A 17,820-nucleotide genomic window follows, 5' to 3' on the forward strand; every position below is an offset into this window, starting at 1 on the left:
TCTATCTTCTCTTCTTCCCTGTATTCCTTCACCACTTCTTTTTTCCTCTTTCTCCTCCTTCCTTCCTTTTCCTCTTTTCTTCTCCTTTCTTTCCTCCCTTCTGTATTGGTAATTAAGATGGGCTTTTAGCACTTATTCAATCAAGTGCCTTTGAAGAATTTGGCCTTTGTTTCCTTGATGAAATTAGGAGTCCTTGATGACCTCCTTGCCTCAAGGGAAAGCCTAGTTCACATGGGTTTGAGTGACCTTTTTGTAACATCAGAGGCTTTTAGAACACGTGGGTTTAAGTCGAATTTTTGTGATGCTTTTAGGTCACATGGATGAGTCGTATGTGTGACTCACCTTTGATCCTGAACAAGATATATAAACCCAGAAGTTGGCGTTCGCCCTTGGTGCTCTGAGCCACAGGTGGAGTGGCATGTGACTCTGGGCCAGCCGGGCTCGTGAACTCAGATGTTGATGCTTTTTGGTAATAATGAATTGTGATTTGGTCTGTTTCTAATGTATGTTTGTATTTGTATTTGCTCTGAAGTTCAGGTTGTTGGCTTTTCCTCCTGAACTAAGTAAGTTTATATGTATATGTTGGATTAAAATAAGATTGTTAATCCCTTAATGTTACTTTCCTTAGTAAAGCAGATCAAAAGAACCTGTGCTGGCAGCATTCTTGTTGTTGGGCTTGTGTTGGTCTTTCACCCCCACAGCAGCTGCTAGCTGAATTGTTGCAACACCTTCTCAACATCTTCCTTCTCTCTCCTTCCCTTCTTTTTTCTTCACCTCTTCTTCTTTTTAATTATACTCCTCTTAGCTATTTGGCCCTTAACCCAAGGCCAGTTTCCCAACCACCAAAAATCCAATACCAGCCCTAAGACAGAATTGCAGGCACCTGCTTCTCCCTGAAGCCTCCAGATCACACCTGTTTCTCTCTTTATTTCTCTCAGCCTTGTAGTGGTTCAAATACCTAACAGACATTTCACATGAGGTAGAGCATTCTCCAACATTTTTTAATATTCTAGCCTAGCAAGTCACAGAATCTCAGACTTTTAGGTTTTTTTTCAAGTCACATTCTGTGACTTTGGAACAGATATCCATGCACCTACAAACATGAATGGTGGCCAGTGCACAGCGCACACATAAACACAAGCACAAACATGTATGGGCATATGTGAACACATACACATGCTCACAAATATACACAGGCACATTCAGAGGAACAGGTACCCATTAGGGCTTTTCCTTACCTCTGGTGCAGTCCTTCCTAAGTCAGTGATGCAATGGAAAGTATGAATCAGGAGCTAGGAGACATGAATGTGAATCCCAGGTCAGGCACTTACTGCTTCCATGACCCTGGGCAAATCGCTTCCCTTGTGATTTGTGAAAAATGGGACCTATGATGATTTTTAAGGTCCTTTCTGAGTCATCTAATAGGATGTCCTCTCTATTTCTATTATCATACTTCCTCTCCCTCCCCACACCCCATGTTCCTACATGGCCCTGGGCCCTGTCCTCATGATGTAGGTCTGGCCTTGACCTTGAATTTGAGACATCTCCTTTTTAAATAGCCTATGGACTATTTATGGGATGGGCTTGGGCTCAGGCACAGACCAAGCCTCAGACAGTGGGAGATGAAGCAAGAGTTAGGGTCACAGCTGCTACAGACCCTGATGTGGAGGCTGGGAGGATGCCGGAGACTGTGCTCAAGGGCTCTCCAGGAGCCCCTCAGGGAGCTGGAGCCCCCATCTGTTTCTGTGAGGCCCTTTGAGGCCATTCCCCAGAGCAAAGGCAACCCCTGGACCAAACTGCTGCGAATATGGAAGGACAAAGGCTATGAGAACTTACACTTAGAGACCCAGCAGAACTTTCAGAAGTTGGGACCCATCTACAGGTAATACTCAGTTAATCTTACTGACCACTGTTCTTTCTATGGGCCCCAGAGTGAATAAACTCTAATCCTGAGTGTAGAGTGAGCCCTGATCCTAGTTAAGAGATTGGTCTCTAAGCCTGCCTATAGACTGAGTCCTAACACCAACCTGGCCCAGCTAAGTTCTCATAAAGACAAACTGTGGGTTACAGAAAATGGGATGGGAACGTTGGTAGCTCAGTCTACCATTCCACCCATGGGAAAGCAGTTCGGACACCATGACTGGAGGTGAAAACATTGAAATAACATCTTTGGAAAGGAAGCTTGAGAGCTTTTCATTCTATGCAGGCAGGTAGGCAGTCAGGCAGTGTGTGCTGGGCTTCTTTTCTAGCCAGATCCTAATCAGAGCACTTAAGCTCTACCGAGAAGGATTTAGGTTAGACAGAAGGATAACCTGGCTGGCCATCCAGAGCTAATGAGTAAAAGAAGCATTCCCTCAGTGCCTGGCATTAGAGTAAATGCTGAATAAATGCTTGTTGATTGTTTTTTTTTTTTGTTGATTCAACAAACATTTCTTAAGTGTCTGTAGTTTTCTATGATGGTACAAAGCTTCTGCTAGCTGTGGTCTCTGCTATGATGAAACCTTGACTCCAGAAGGAGGGGTTAAGAAAGAAACACAGAAAATTGTACTATACAACATTACACTACGTCTGCTTTAGAGAGATGCAAATGAAAGAAAGTGTAAAATGAGGAAGGAATATACTGGGCTGGATCAGGAAAGCCTTCCTAGAGGGGGTAGCATTTGAGTTGGACTTTGAAGGTTGGAGAAGAACTCAGCAGGGGCACCACATTAGAGATCCCTTCATGGACCCCAACCTCAAGAGATTCCTACATTGAGAAAACAGTCCCCACCCTCTAAGAAGCTACCAGCGCTGGTCATCTGGGAAGTGGAGGATGGCTGGGGTGAATGGGGAGCCTTAATCCTACCTGGTCTTTTTGCCCAAACTGCAGGGAAAAGGTGGGCACTGTAAGCACAGTGAATTTGATGTTGCCCCAGGATGTGGAGAAGGTGCTGAAGGCTGAAGGATCATTACCCCAGAGGAGTCTGGTGATGCCCTGGGTGGCTCACAGACAGAGCCGCAAGCTCAAGCGTGGCATCTTTCTCCTGTGAGTACCTGGGTAGGGCTGGAGAGCAGCACAGAGTCTCCAGGGAAGGAAGGAGGCCTGAGCGGACAGAGATAGCCAGGGGCTACCACACTTCTCAGCTGGAATGACTCAGAGAGTTACAGAAGGTACAAAGTGTCCTATCCCAGAGAATCCCTTGTCTAAGAGGGAGATGTGAGACCTCCCACCCACTTGGGATGGAGTGCCAGTCAAGGAGGGAGGATGGAGGGAAGGCCCAGTGAGCTCGTTTTTGGACACTTTAGGAGGTGTGCAGAAGTAGATGTGGTGCTTTGGTCTGATGTGGGAATCAACCCCACAGAGGGGAGAATTGTCGCAATGGAACCAAATGGGTTCAGGGCATTTGATGTATAGAGATATCCAGGCAGAGACCCAAAGGCAGAAGCATGGAGGCTGGAAGAAAAGGAAACAGTCAGTGAGAGAAAAGTGAAAAGGTCTTACCTGAGACTTTCTTAAGTCTATGCTCTTACCTGAACTTAATTTGGCTGTCTCTCAAGGTCAATTGAATCATTTAGGCTGAAGTCACTGAATTTCCTCACTTCCCGGACATCTACCTTTGAGACTCAACTTCTCTGATTCTTACAAATCTCAGAAGTGTTTTGATTCTTTGTCCTTAATGAGAGCTGGCATTCCCATAACCCCTTCAGGTCTGCCAAGAACATTACAAATATTATCTCATTTGATTTTTATACAACCCTATGAGGCGAGGGCTATCATCATCTCCTTTTTTGCAGAGAGGGAAACTGAGGCTCGGAGAAGTTCAATGTCTTGCCCATCGTCGCTCGGCTGATATGTGTTTGAGGCAGGATTGGACCTCATGCCTCAGTTCAACACTCCACCTAGTTGCCTTACATTTAGATCCCCTGTGTTTTGCACATAGTAGGTTCTTCAACTTCTTGGTTGGTTGGTAAGGAAGAGAGCAGAGAAGCCATTTGCTATAACCCTTATCTATACTGAGCGAGAATGGGTCTGCATTAGCACCATAAAGTAGACATACAGCTCCACTTGAAAACTTCCAATGGGTGGGAACCTATCACCTTCTGGAAGCTGGGTGGAGCTGTAGTTAGGAGTCAGGAGGATCCGAGTTCAAATCTAGCCTCTGACAAGTCCTAGCTGTGTGATCCTAGGTAAGTCACTTCCCCTCTGTCTGGGTCAATAACAGCATCTAGGGTTGTTTTGAGCATCAAATGAGAAAATATTTGCAAAGTGCTTAGCACTGTTTCTGGCCCATAACAAATGTTGCTTTATGGTTATTGTTATTGTTGTTCTGTCCCACTGCCCCCTCCCAAAGAATTCCCTTCTCCAGGCTAAGCATTCCCAAGTCCATCTATCAAGTATCATGTGATTGACCCCTCCCCACCCCACACACTCAGTCCTTTTACTTTCTAAAACGTTACACCAACAAGTCCACGCTCCAAACACAGTTGGACCAGGTCAGGGTCCAGCCACTTTCTCTCCTTGCTGGTCAGATTCAAATGCCCAGCTGAAATTCCTCTTGTCACTGCCTCTACCTTTAGAAGGATGGATTTAATCATTAAGGCAAATTGTGAATTTTTCTGCTCCTTTGATTTTGGCAGCGAGAAAGAGAGAAAGCACGAAATGATGTTAAAAGTGGAGATGAAAATAACTAAAGTCACCAGTTATTAGAATATTAATCCTTGCTGTGAAGATCTGTCTTCCTGCCTCCTGGACTCCTTCCTGCTCCTGCTCCTGCTCCCACAATCATTTCACTGTTTCATTTCCCTCAGTGGCCTCTCAAGTCCATGATTTCTTCACAAGCATAGATCTGCTTAGTACACATGCTACTCCCTTCCCCCCTTATATTTATTCTGCATTTATTTGTTTTTAACTGAGATATACTCTTCAAGGGAATCTAGGTGTCACAGTAGATAGAACACCAGTGCTAGAGTCAGGAATAATCATCTTCCTGAGTTCAAATCCAGCCTTGGACACTTACTAGCTGTGTGACCCTGGACAAGTCCCTTAACCCTGTTTGTCTCAGTTTCCTCACCTATAAAATGAGCTGGAGAAGGAAATGGTAAACTACTCCAGTATCTTTGGCAAGAAAACCCTAAATAGAGTCTCAAAGAATTGGACTTGACAGAAATGACTGAACAACAACATACCCTTCCAGGGTCACATTTCAGCCAAGAGTCCCATACAATGAGATCTTGATAAAACCCATCAGAAGAAATTTTCCTATCTGTACAGGAGCTCTAAGTTCATTTTGTCTATTATCCACAATGGGTGCATTCCTTTCAAAATGTCCAAAGCTAGCAAGGTGCACTACATTCCTGACCGTAAAGCATGCATTTCCATATTTTAAGCTATCATCCTGGAATCAAACTGCCATTGCATCACAAAATCATAGATTAGGCCAATCCTAGGTCATTTAGTCAGTTGGTTGAGCAATGAGCATTTACTAAACGCTTTACTGCATGTGAAGTACTATGGGTGTCCCTCATAGATCTGTCCTGGACCCTCTTTTCTTCCCTTCTTCTCCACTGCCTTGCGTGATGATCTTATCAACTCCCAGAGGTTCTCTTAACATCTCTAGCTAGATGACACTCAGACCTCTTTATCCAGACTTAACTTCTCTTCAGGCTCACATCACCAAATTCCTAGTGAGCATCTCAACTCCAAATTGCAGAACTCTCTCTACTATACCCCACTTGTTTCTACAGGGCATATGCTGAAGCAGAGGAAGTGGATGAGCTGTGGCAGTAAGGTGGTCATATACAGCAAGATTGTGGAACTCTTAGGCAGAGTCAGAGAGGAATATCATCAGAAGGAGAGACAAGATAAAAGATGAACAAAGAAAGAGACCCTTACATTTAAGAAAAAGACACAAATAGAGACAGGGGCCTGGAGCCACAAGGAGAGGGAGAGACAGAAACATAAAAACACAGACAGAACAGAAAGCCAAGTTGAAATTCAGTGTATGTAAAGGAGTCTCAACAATGAGAATCATGTCAAAGTGGAATGGAGTGCCTGTGCAGGAAATAGGTATCACCGTGGGTCTCCAAGATCTATACTGTAGGTCTTCAAGGAGAGATTGGATGTCACAGGAGGTGTTATAGTGAGGTTTCCCACTTAGATATGATTGGGGCTACCTGTGCTCTAGGTTCTCTTCTAGGCTGGAGATTCACCAGTTCTATGAAGAGGCAGGGACTAAGACAAAAGGAAGAAGGAAGGGAGGTAAGGAGGGTTACTAAACACACATATGGAGGCAGAGAAAGGCCTGGCCTGGTTGGGCCTGGGGTTGGGGAGAAGGGATAACTTCCTGTTACCCTGAACCCTTAATTCCAGGAATGGGAGAGAATGGTTGGATGACCGTATGAAGTTGAACCAGGAAGTGCTTTCCCTGAAGAGTACTACTCAGTTCATACCCTTGGTGAATTCTGTCTGCCAAGATTTTGTCCAACACTTGAATAATCAAATCCAGAGGAATGTTCGAAAGTCTATCACCTTCAGCATCTGCCCCCATGTATTAAGATTCACTTTGGAAGGTATGAGGTAGGGTTAAGTGTGGGGTGGGGAGGTGTCCATTTGGGGGGGATGATCTTGGGAGACTTCCTTGAGAAAGGGAGCTCAGAGCAGGATTTTGAACTAGATGGAAGCGGGTACAAAGTGATCCCAAGAGGACTGAAGGTCTCAACTGAACCAAATAAGGTATGAACTACAAGACACTGAAATTTGGAAGATGCTTGCTAGTTTGGCATTCTGAGAAATGAGGTCACCCATGTAACTAACTGGTATGTGTTTGGGTGGGGTGAAGGGAAGGAAAGAGAGGGGTGACAGAATTGAGGTTATTTGAGATGACCTAATGTAGGAGAGATATTAGCATCTTCTGACTAAGGAGGTGCAGGATGTGAAGTCAAGGAAGATGCCTGAGTTGACATCAGGTCTGGAGGTGGGTCAGAGTTAGCCTTAACACCAGGAGGGCACAAGACGGGGAAGGGAGAGAATGACTTTAGCTTTCCAGCTGACATTTCAGGAAAAGGAACCAGTGGAGGAGACAGAGAAGGATTGACTGTGTAGGTAGAAGATCTAGAAGAGCTCATTGTCACAAGTGAATAAATGAATAAAAAACACGTTAGCTAAGACCTTATAGGGTAGCTAAGTGGCACAGTGGATAGAGCACCAGCCCTTGGAGTCAAGAGGATCTGAGTTCATATCTAGCCTAAGACACTTATTAGCTGTGAGGCCCTGGGCAAATCACTTAAGCCCAATTGCCTCGAAAAAAGAAACAAAAGAACTTATTATGTAATAAACATTGTGATAAACAATGGAGATGCTAATAGAAAAAATGGAAATAGTCCCTGCTTTCAAGGAGCTCATGCTCTAATTGGGGAAGTTATTACAGAAAAGAAAGTTTGGCTGCTGAGAGAATGGAAAACCCACAAGTCTCAGGGCAGGGGCAGATTGCGAGACTCGGGGCCCTCAGGTTGGCTAGATGAGTTAGATACTGGTGCTAGGGGTCCAGGGACCAAAAAGGTAAGGCACATGGCAGGGCCTGAAAAACATGAATAGGTAGGAATAGGACAGATGGTAAAGCCTGGTGTTTCTCCGCCTCACCAGAACAGCAATGGTGACTTCCATCTCATCCAATTGGTGTGAATAGCCAAGTTAGGAGAGAGAAATGACAGGATTGATCAATTGATTATGTCAGGGATGAAGGAAATGTACATGTGAGGATAACTCCAAGGTCACAAGCCTGGTTGTCTGGAAGGAAAAATGGTGCCCTCTACAGAAACAGGGAAATTTGGAGATGGAACAGGCTTAGCATCAGAGGTAGTAAGTTCTATTTTGTTCATGTTGAGTCTGAGATGCCAACGGGACACCGAGGTGGGGATAGCCAGCCAGCTATAAGTTGGTTCTATGGCACTAGAGCCCAGTAGAAAGAACAGGACAGGCACATAAACTTGGGAGTTATTTGTATAGAAAACCCACTTAAATCAAGGGAGCTGAGAGAAGGTGCAGAGAGAGAAGCAAAGAGGGCAGAAGATAGAAGCTTAGGGGACAATATAGTGAGAAAGCAGGATGGAAGCTTAGGGGACAATATAGTGAGAAAGCAGGATGGAAGCTTAGGGGACAATATAGTGAGAAAGCAGGATGGAAGCTTAGGGGACAATATTGTGAGAAAGCAGGATGGAAGCTTAGGGGACAATATTGTGAGAAAGCAGGATGGAAGCTTAGGGGACAATATAGTGAGAAAGCAGGATGGAAGCTTAGGGGACAATATTGTGAGAAAGCAGGATGGAAGTTTAGGGGACAATATAGTGAGAAAGCAGGATGGAAGCTTAGGGGACAATATAGTGAGAAAGCAGGAAGGAAGCTTAGGGGACAATATTGTGAGAAAGCAGGATGGAAGCTTAGGGGACAATATAGTGAGAGGGCAGGATGGAAGCTTAGGGGTCAATATAGTGAGAAAGCAGGATGGAAGCTTAGGGGACAATATAGTGAGAGGGCAGGATGGAAGCTTAGGGGTCAATATAGTGAGAAAGCAGGATCGAAGCTTAGGGGACAATATTGTGAGAAAGCAGGATGGAAGCTTAGGGGACAATATTGTGAGAAAGCAGGATGGAAGCTTAGGGGACAATATAGTGAGAAAGCCGGATGGAAGCTTAGGGGACAATATAGTGAGAAAGCAGGATGGAAGCTTAGGGGACAATATTGTGAGAAAGCAGGATGGGAGCTTAGGGGACAATATAGTGAGAAAGCAGGATGGAAGCTTAGGGGTCAATATAGTGAGAAAGCAGGATGGAAGCTTAGGGGACAATATAGTGAGAGGGCAGGATGGAAGCTTAGGGGACAATATTGTGAGAAAGCAGGATCGAAGCTTAGGGGACAATATTGTGAGAAAGCAGGATGGAAGCTTAGGGGTCAATATAGTGAGAAAGTAGGATGGAAGCTTAGGGGTCAATATAGTGAGAAAGCAGGATGGAAGCTTAGGGGACAATATTGTGAGAAAGCAGGATGGAAGCTTAGGGGTCAATATAGTGAGAAAGCAGGATGGAAGCTTAGGGGACAATATTGTGAGAAAGCAGGATGGAAGCTTAGGGGTCAATATAGTGAGAAAGCAGGATGGAAGCTTAGGGGACAATACAGTGAGAAAGCAGGATGGAAGTTTAGGGGACAATATAGTGAGAAAGCAGGATGGAAGCTTAGGGGACAATATAGTGAGAAAGCAGGATGGAAGCTTAGGGGACAATATAGTGAGAAAGCCGGATGGAAGCTTAGGGGACAATATTGTGACAAAGCAAGATGGGAGCTTAGGGGACAATATAGTGAGAGGGCAGGATGGAAGCTTAGGGGTCAATATAGTGAGAAAGCAGGATGGAAGCTTAGGGGACAATATAGTGAGAAAGCAGGATGGAAGCTTAGGGGTCAATATAGTGAGAAAGCAGGATGGAAGCTTAGGGGACAATATTGTGAGAAAGCAGGATGGAAGCTTAGGGGTCAATATAGTGAGAAAGCAGGATGGAAGCTTAGGGGACAATATTGTGAGAAAGCAGGATGGAAGCTTAGGGGTCAATATAGTGAGAAAGCAGGATGGAAGCTTAGGGGACAATATAGTGAGAAAGCAGGATGGAAGTTTAGGGGACAATATAGTGAGAAAGCAGGATGGAAGCTTAGGGGACAATATAGTGAGAAAGCAGGATGGAAGCTTAGGGGACAATATAGTGAGAAAGCCGGATGGAAGCTTAGGGGACAATATTGTGACAAAGCAAGATGGGAGCTTAGGGGACAATATAGTGAGAGGGCAGGATGGAAGCTTAGGGGTCAATATAGTGAGAAAGCAGGATGGAAGCTTAGGGGACAATATAGTGAGAAAGCAGGATGGAAGCTTAGGGGTCAATATAGTGAGAAAGCAGGATGGAAGCTTAGGGGACAATATAGTGAGAAAGCAGGATGGAAGCTTAGGGGACAATATAGTGAGAAAGCAGGATGGAAGCTTAGGGGACAATATAGTGAGAAAGCAGGATGGATGCTTAGGGGATAATATAGTGAGAAAGGATGGAAGCTTAGGGGTCAATATAGTGAGAAAGCAGGATGGAAGCTTAGGGGTCAATATAGTGAGAAAGCAGGATGGAAGCTTAGGGGACAATATAGTGAGAAAGCAGGATGGAAGCTTAGGGGTCAATATAGTGAGAGGGCAGGACACAGACAGTCAAGAGAAGAGATTGAGAATGAGCATGCTAGATAGAGTAGCAATCCCTAAGCCGAGGAAGGAGAGAGTACATAGAGAAGGCACGGACAGTAGCATCCTTTTCTCTTGAACAGAAGAACTACCAAAGTTGTCAAGGGTGGGAAGGGGCAGAGGAGTGGCTGGGTACCTGAGTAGCCAGGGAGGGGCATCACTCAGCCTTCTCTCTTTCCCCACCTCCGTCTTATAGCTGGTACCTATGTCTTGTATGGAGAACGACTGGGATTGCTAAGTGATGACCCAGACCCTGATGGTTTGAAGTTTATCCAGGCCATGAACACCATACTATCTTCTACACCTCTACTCATCTACACACCCTTTGCCCTGAGCCAACTGATCAACTCCAGGTTATGGAAACTACACTTAGCCTCTTGGGATGTTGTTTTCCAGTATGGTGAGGAGAGCCCCTTTTGGTCCCCGCCCTGGGCCTGAGGAAAGAAGTGGGAAGATGGAGACCTGGGGGAAAGAAGTGTTAGTGCTGGTGTGTTTTAGAACATAGAACATATATTATTTTTTCTAATAAGAGGGAAAATGAGACTATGGAGCATGGCTGGTGCATATCATGGCATAGAATGTTAAAGCTGGGAGGAGCCTCACAATAGAGAACACAGATCTAAATATTGGGTTCCAATGCTAGTACTTTTTTGCTGTGAAATTGGCTAAATTAATCTCTTGGAATCTCAGTTTTCCCATTTGTAAAATGATGGAAATAATACTTGTATTACCTACCTCAAAGGGCTATTTAAATTGGAGAAATAGAAGAATGAAGAGAGGATGAGGGAAAGAGGTTGTGGTAATGGGAGGGGTAGGAGACTAGAGTCTTATATTAATAGGGAGAAGGAGAAGCACCCTTCTTGGGAGTGTGGATTGCCCAGGGTCATGAGAAAAGGGCTCAGTTCTGGTATCCCTTCAGTCTCTTTATTCTAATCTCCCTCCATTTCCCTCTAGCTGAAAAGTGCATTCAGAGAATCTACCAGGAGATGTGTTTGAATGGCTCATCCCAATACTCAGGTATCATGGCTGAACTGCTGGCAAGGGGTGACCTCTCTCTAGATGCCATCAAAGCCAACGTAACGGAACTCACTGCTGGAAGCGTGGAAACGGTTAGGGCTCAACTGGGTAGCAATATCACAGAACTGTTCACTCACTGCTCCTAGCCATTTAGACACATAGTGCCCCCTCAGATGCTAAGTGCCCCCTCCAATGACTATCAAATTCTCAGCATCTTCTCTCATGTCCACTCTGACCTCCCTCATTGACCCTGCTTGTATACTTTTCTCCCTCCAGCCCCCCTTTCTAGCCCCGCCCTTTGTGGAATGTCTTCCTCCACTAGAATGTAAGTTCCTTAAGGACAGGGACTGTCTTGTATTTATATCTCCAGCATGAGCACAATGCTCGAAACACAGTGAGTACTTAAGCGTTTGACTTATCTGTATTCTGTCTCTCTGTCTCCTTATCCATCTCTTCCTTCCTTCTGTCCATCTTTCTCTCTCTCTCTCTCTCTCTCTCTCTCTCTCTCTCTCTCTCTCTCTCTCTCCATTCATCTCTCTCTGTCACACTTTCTCTGTCTCTCTCTCTCTGTCTCTCTGTCTCTGTCTCTCTCCCCAACCATCCATCCATCCATTTTATTCTCTCTCTCTCTCTCTCTTGTCTTCCTGTTTGTCTGATTGCCTTTCTGTCTGTCTGCTTGTTTGCTTGCCTACTTGTCTATCTCATCTGTCTGCCCATCACCTGCCTGCTTATCTTCCTTCTGTAATTCCTGACTGCCTACCTGTCTGTCTGTCAGAATGTCTGCTTCCTGAGCCATTATGTCTCCCCTTCCATCCCTCTCACAGTCTTTATAGTGTTGCTCTAATGGCCTCGAGAGAAATGACTGTGATGGGCTCAAGGAAGCCCCTTGTCCTAAAGGGAAGGCATGGTCCCTCACCTCAGAGAACAGTCTGGTCTGAGGGGGAGATGCCAACTCCTGACTCCATAGGTCTCTTTCTCTTGACCTGAGCCCTATTCCTTTCACAGACCGCATTCCCCCTGATATCAACCCTCTTTGAGCTGGCCCGGAACCAAGATCTGCAGAGTGCTTTGAGGGCAGAGAGTAAGGAGGTGGGGGCACGGCTCCAAGAGACTCCACAACTATTGGTCAAGGAACTGCCCCTGCTTCGTGCTACCATCAAAGAGACCCTGAGGTTTGTAGGGTGTGGGTAGAGAGCAGGGAGGTAGAGGAATGAGGGGGATTGGTTATAAAGCCTAGAGTCAGTGTCTCCCTGTGGCCAAACTGGAAAGAAGGGAGTGACTTTATCTCTATGCCCACTTCCCTTTCCTTTCCCTGGCCTGGGAAGCATATGATGGGCCAAAGGCCACCCCTGGCTGGGTGCAGGGGTAAGTTTGATCCCCCTTCCTTGCTCCCCTCTTCAGGCTTTATCCAGTTGCCCCGGTCATACATCGCTACCTGGCCAAGGACACGGTCCTGCAGAATTACAGTGTCCGTGCTGGCGTGAGTCAACACCACTCTGGCCCCACCTTCTCTGTCCTTCTAGATCAACTTCCAGGACACAACCCTCCATTCACTCTCAGAATCCTGACTTAGAGTCCCAGAGCATCACACCTGGAAGCCACCTTAGAACTCAGAATATGGAATAATAGAGCTAGAAAGAACTTAACATAGAACATAGATCAGATTGGAAATTCAATCAACAAACATTTATTAAGCACCTACTTTGGGCATAGCACAGTGCCAGATACTAGGGATAAGGTGAAAACCTGTATTTTAAAGAGGAAAAATTTCCTCCCTTCAAGGAGCTTACATTCTATTGAGGGAAAGGACTTTAATCCATAGAACAGAGAACTGGAAGGAGCCTAGAAACATAGATTATTGGAGCTGGGAGGCACCTTACACTATGTCTAGTTCCAGGTCCTCATTTTACTGAGGGTTAGAAAGAAACGATTTGACCTTAGTTTCCAAGAAAGCAGAAATGTGGCTAGAACCTAAGAATCTTGACTCTCTGTGGTCCTGACTAGCACATGGTTCTTCATACACCACTTCCTGTCTTTGCCCTAGAATTCGTTCACCATTCTTTGCCTTTGCTGCTTACACACTGCCCTACTCCTAAAGCCTCCAAGAGGACCCCTGAGGACCACGAGGGAGAGAAATCCACCCAATCCTACCCCTCCCCACTCTATCATCTTCTTACCAGCCATTCCTCCCACTCCCAACCTATGTCATCACACCCCAGCCCAGGGCCTGAACATCCTGTCCACCTTACAGACCCTGATCCAGATCTTCCTCTATGCCATGGGCCGCAGCCCAGAGGTGTGGGCCAGGCCTGAACACTATGACCCCTCTCGCTGGTTGGCTCCCAATAATCAGGTCTCCAACTTCCGCTTCTTGTTCTTTGGCTTTGGGGTTCGCCAGTGCATTGGCCGCAGGCTAGCTGAGACAGAAATGCTCCTCTTCTTGCACCATGTGAGTGGACAGAGTGGAGGACACTCTACCAGATGGGGGGAGGGTTTGGGGAGGGCAGGGTTTGGAGATAATACAAGAATTTTAGAGCTGGAAGGGACTTTCAGAGGTCAAATTAGTTCAGCCCCAACCTGAATCTCCAACTCATATGATTGTCCAGTTTTTGATTGGATATCTGAAGGCTCAGGGAGCTCACCACCCAGCCTGAGGTACTCCATTTTGCTGTAGGATACCTCTGTTTCTTACAAAAGTCTTTCTATTGAGCTAAAATGTTCTTCCCTATGATTTCTACTCATTGGTCAAAGTCTTATTGTTTAGGATCAAGCAAAACAGGTACAAACCCTCTTTTGTGCATGCCCATTATCCCTTCAGAAATGAAAAGTCAGTACTCACATGCCCCTTTGGTCTATTCTCCAAGACAAACATTACTAGATATTTAGGAGGAGTAGGGTCAGGGGGTGTCTCTGGGAAGCTCTAAGGAAGTCCCATAGAGGGATGGTGTAGGAGAAGAGTGGACTGTGACCCCATCCAGGAGAAAACTGGGGAGCTAGTAGGGGCCGGAGGAAAGGAGCAGACTCCTTAACAGACGAGGGGAAGACCCCCAGGATTCTGGGAGCCAGGATCTGGGAGTGAATGGGACAATTTATTTGAAATTCATTTATCTGTTTCAGATCTTGAAAAATTTCCAGGTGGAGACTTTATGTAAGGACAACCTGAACTTGATTTATCGCTTCGTCCTTCACCCAAAATCCTTCCCACTCTTTACCATCCGTATCCTTGATTAACCTCGTAGCTTTGCCTCAGTAAGTACAGTCCCATCCCTTGTCACCTAACCTGGACTGAGTCTCCCAACCTCTTAGCATTTGACTGTGTGGAACTTGAAATAAAAAACAAACTGGCTTCTGATCATGGTTCTTGCATTTCCTAGCCTTTTTATCTCTGGGCTAATTGCTTCTTCAGTGACATCTCTGAGATCACTTATCACCTCTATGCTGGGGATGGGGGGTGGGGAGGGTTGGATCAAGTAATTTCTCGGGTCTTCCCATTCTTCTGTTCTAGCCCTTTGTCTTTTAAGGTCCCTTCCAGGTTTACCTCTAAGGATCCTGGAACATTTCCTTTGTCCCTACCTTCACCTTTGGGGGGCTCACAGTTTCATGGCCCTTTTTCCATTTTAAGTCTTATGGTCCAAATGTAATTCAGGTAAAAGCCAGGAACATTTGCATCAAGTTTCTTCATTGGTGGAGACAATGATCCCTGGATGCTGTATGTCTGTGAGGGGGCAGAGTTGATCTGAGAACTTGGGAGAGGAGAAATTTTCTTCTTCCTTCCGGCATTGAGAGAGGACACAGGGGGTTCCCTCCTCTCCGCTCTGTGTCTTATGTAGGCATTAAATCATCCTTCTCTGCCCCAGTGAGGAGAGACTCATGCAAAAGCTCCAGACATCCACCTAGGTTATGCTACAATTACGCCTCACCAGCCTCCCGTTCCTGCCAATGTCAAAGCCTTTCTATTGGGACACTCTTGAGTAACAGATCTAGGAGGAACCTGAAAGGCCGTATAGTCCAAGCCACTTATTTGAAAGAAAAGAAATTGAGGCTGAGAGATACATGTTGCTCAGAAGCTGCAACATAAGCACTAATTTCTCATGGAGGGCTCCTTCCCCAAGTCCTCCTTCCCACCTCACCTGGCACATGCTGGCTGTACCACTTGTGTCCCTTGGCACACTCTGTCAGTTACTAAAGCTATCTCTGGCTAGACCATGAGCTCCTTGAGGGCAGGGCCCAGTGTCTTAATTAATTCTACTTCTTCAGCAGCAAGAAGAATAGGGTTCAGTACACATTAGGCACTTAATCAATGTGTTTCATATTGAATGTTGAAGGTCCAAGTTAATAATGGGGGAAGTGGTAGTGCCTGATGATAACAGGGGAGGTAGCTAGAACTCTTTTCACTGCATCAGAGGAGTCATTAGATTGACACAGAACCTCAGAATTTCTAAGTTGGAAGGAACCTCAGTAGCCATCCAGACCAATCCATTTTGGGATCAGTATGCTCACAATAATATACTTGATCAGCCTTGGTTAGGAGACTTCCCATGAGGGAGGAGATATCTCCCACCTCACCATAGCAGCCCTTTCCACATTCCCCTCTAGCTTTCACCTCTCCCATGTGCCAGGAGGAGAGGTGGCTTTGAAGAGTAGTAACGCTTGTCACAGCCAGAGCTGACATGCTGGCACTCTATGTGGCTGAGGGGATGTACCAGTCACCTCCCTCCTCTCTGGCTCTCTGGTCTTTCCTTTGAGACTTGTCTCAGCCCCAAACCATGGGATATATCCTTGCCTCAGCAGAAGAACCCCACACCTCCTAATTCCAAAAGTCTGTGCAGATACAAGCCATTCTAGATGGGGAATAAGGGAAAGTTGGGAGAAAAGAGAAGTATTGAGTAAGCCCCTACTATGTTCTAGGCACTATGCTAAGTACTTTACAAACTTTAGATCATTGGATCTCATTACATTAAAAAATCATAAAATTAATGACTATTCGAGCTATAAGGGACCTTCCACTTTGCCTAGTCTAATCTTCAACACTATAAGGGAGAAAACCAGGGCCCAGAAAGGTCAATGACTTGTCTAAGATTACACAATTCCTTCAGTGACAAATCCAGGATTCCAAGCCAAAATTTCTGGCTATGATCCTCCAATTTGTTGAATAATTTTAGAACATCGCTGCCTATTTGTCCACATCTCCTTTTTCTTCCCTTTACCTTTCCAGCACCTCCACAAGGTTATGAAGTCCTGAGGGCAGGGGCCCAATTTCACTTCCATTTGTGCCTTTTCTGTAACCAAAACCATGACTTGAAGCAGTGTGGGCACCTGTTTGTTGACTGTCTGAATGATCAAGACATTGTCCCAATGTTGGTGTAATGCTTTTAGGTTTTCAACGTTCTCTCCCCATAATAACTAGCACTAGCTTTCAGTCCAAGCATTATTTTCCCAATTTTGTAGATGAGGGAATAGAAGCACAGAGAGACTTGTCCAAGGTCTTGCAGAAAGTCCTTGGCAGAGCTGGAGTTCAAAGTGCCGCATCCTAATTTCATAGGCAAAGGCATCCGTGTTCTTTAGTAAACGTGTCAAATATGCTGCCTTGGCCTGTGTTGTAACAACAATGTTACTTGCAGCTATTGTGGCTGTGTAAGACCAGTAACACCAGCACACAGGAGGGCTGCTCACACAGGTCCTTTGATCTGCTTTTCTAAGGAAAGAAACTCTAAGGAGTTTACAATCTTACTTTAATTAAACATACATATATCATTCACTTAGTTTAGGGGAAAAAGCCAACACCCTGAACTTCAAAGAGTATACAAACAGAAATTACAAGCATACACTATATAAACAGAGCAAATAAGCACAAACCAGTAGACAGGCTTCTAACCATATATCTATAGCAATGCATACAATTACCAGAGAGAGAAGGATCAACATCTGGGTTTTCAAAGCCAGGGGGCTCTGTGAGGGATACCCAGAGTCTCATCTGGTCAAATCACAGGACAATCTTCCAGAGAGTGAGAGCCCCAAAACAAAATGCCAACCTCAGATCCTATATACCCTTCTCACAGTCAGAGGGTGCTACAACCGTGCAACTCAAACCTATGTGAACTAGGCTTTCTTGTTTTTTAGGCAAGTCATCAAAGATTTTTGATTCAATCAAAGAAACAAAGGCAAGACTCATCAAAGGCACTTGATTACTTCAGTGCTGAGAAGCACTCAAACAAAAAACAGCAGGAAGTCTCACTTTGCTTGCCATTACATTTGAAAGGCAAGACTCAAAGGTACTTGATTACCTTAGCATTCCAAAAGAGAAAATAGTATAAAAAAGTCCTACCCTTCTTACCACTACACATGTACATAGAACCCTTGGGAGATATCTAATAAAATGAATTTTAAAAAATACCAAAAAACTTAGATGATGTTAATTTGTAGTTTTCTAAGGGATGGTCAGATCCCTGGCCCTTTCACAACCATACTGGATTCTAAATTCACAGAACCCTATATTCTCAGAGCAGAAAGGGTCTTGAGAGGCTGTCCAACTCAAGTAAGAACACTGCAATGTCCCTGA

General features: G+C 45.2%; 1 protein-coding gene across 1 annotated transcript; it reads left to right on the forward strand.

Moving 5' to 3' along the window:
* The first annotated feature begins 1,562 nt into the window (after window positions 1-1,562).
* Window positions 1,563-14,492, forward strand: LOC118833874 (cytochrome P450 11B1, mitochondrial-like). The gene is made up of 9 exons (XM_036741293.1): window positions 1,563-1,882; window positions 2,870-3,025; window positions 6,350-6,549; window positions 10,441-10,644; window positions 11,199-11,353; window positions 12,267-12,433; window positions 12,663-12,741; window positions 13,513-13,710; window positions 14,379-14,492. Exons 1-9 carry the CDS (start codon window positions 1,563-1,565, stop codon window positions 14,490-14,492), a joined length of 1,593 nt encoding a protein of 530 aa, XP_036597188.1.
* The last annotated feature ends 3,328 nt before the right edge of the window (window positions 14,493-17,820 follow it).

Source organism: Trichosurus vulpecula, chromosome 1 (genome assembly GCF_011100635.1).
Source record: "Trichosurus vulpecula isolate mTriVul1 chromosome 1, mTriVul1.pri, whole genome shotgun sequence".
In the NCBI taxonomy this organism is placed as follows: domain Eukaryota; kingdom Metazoa; phylum Chordata; class Mammalia; order Diprotodontia; family Phalangeridae; genus Trichosurus; species Trichosurus vulpecula.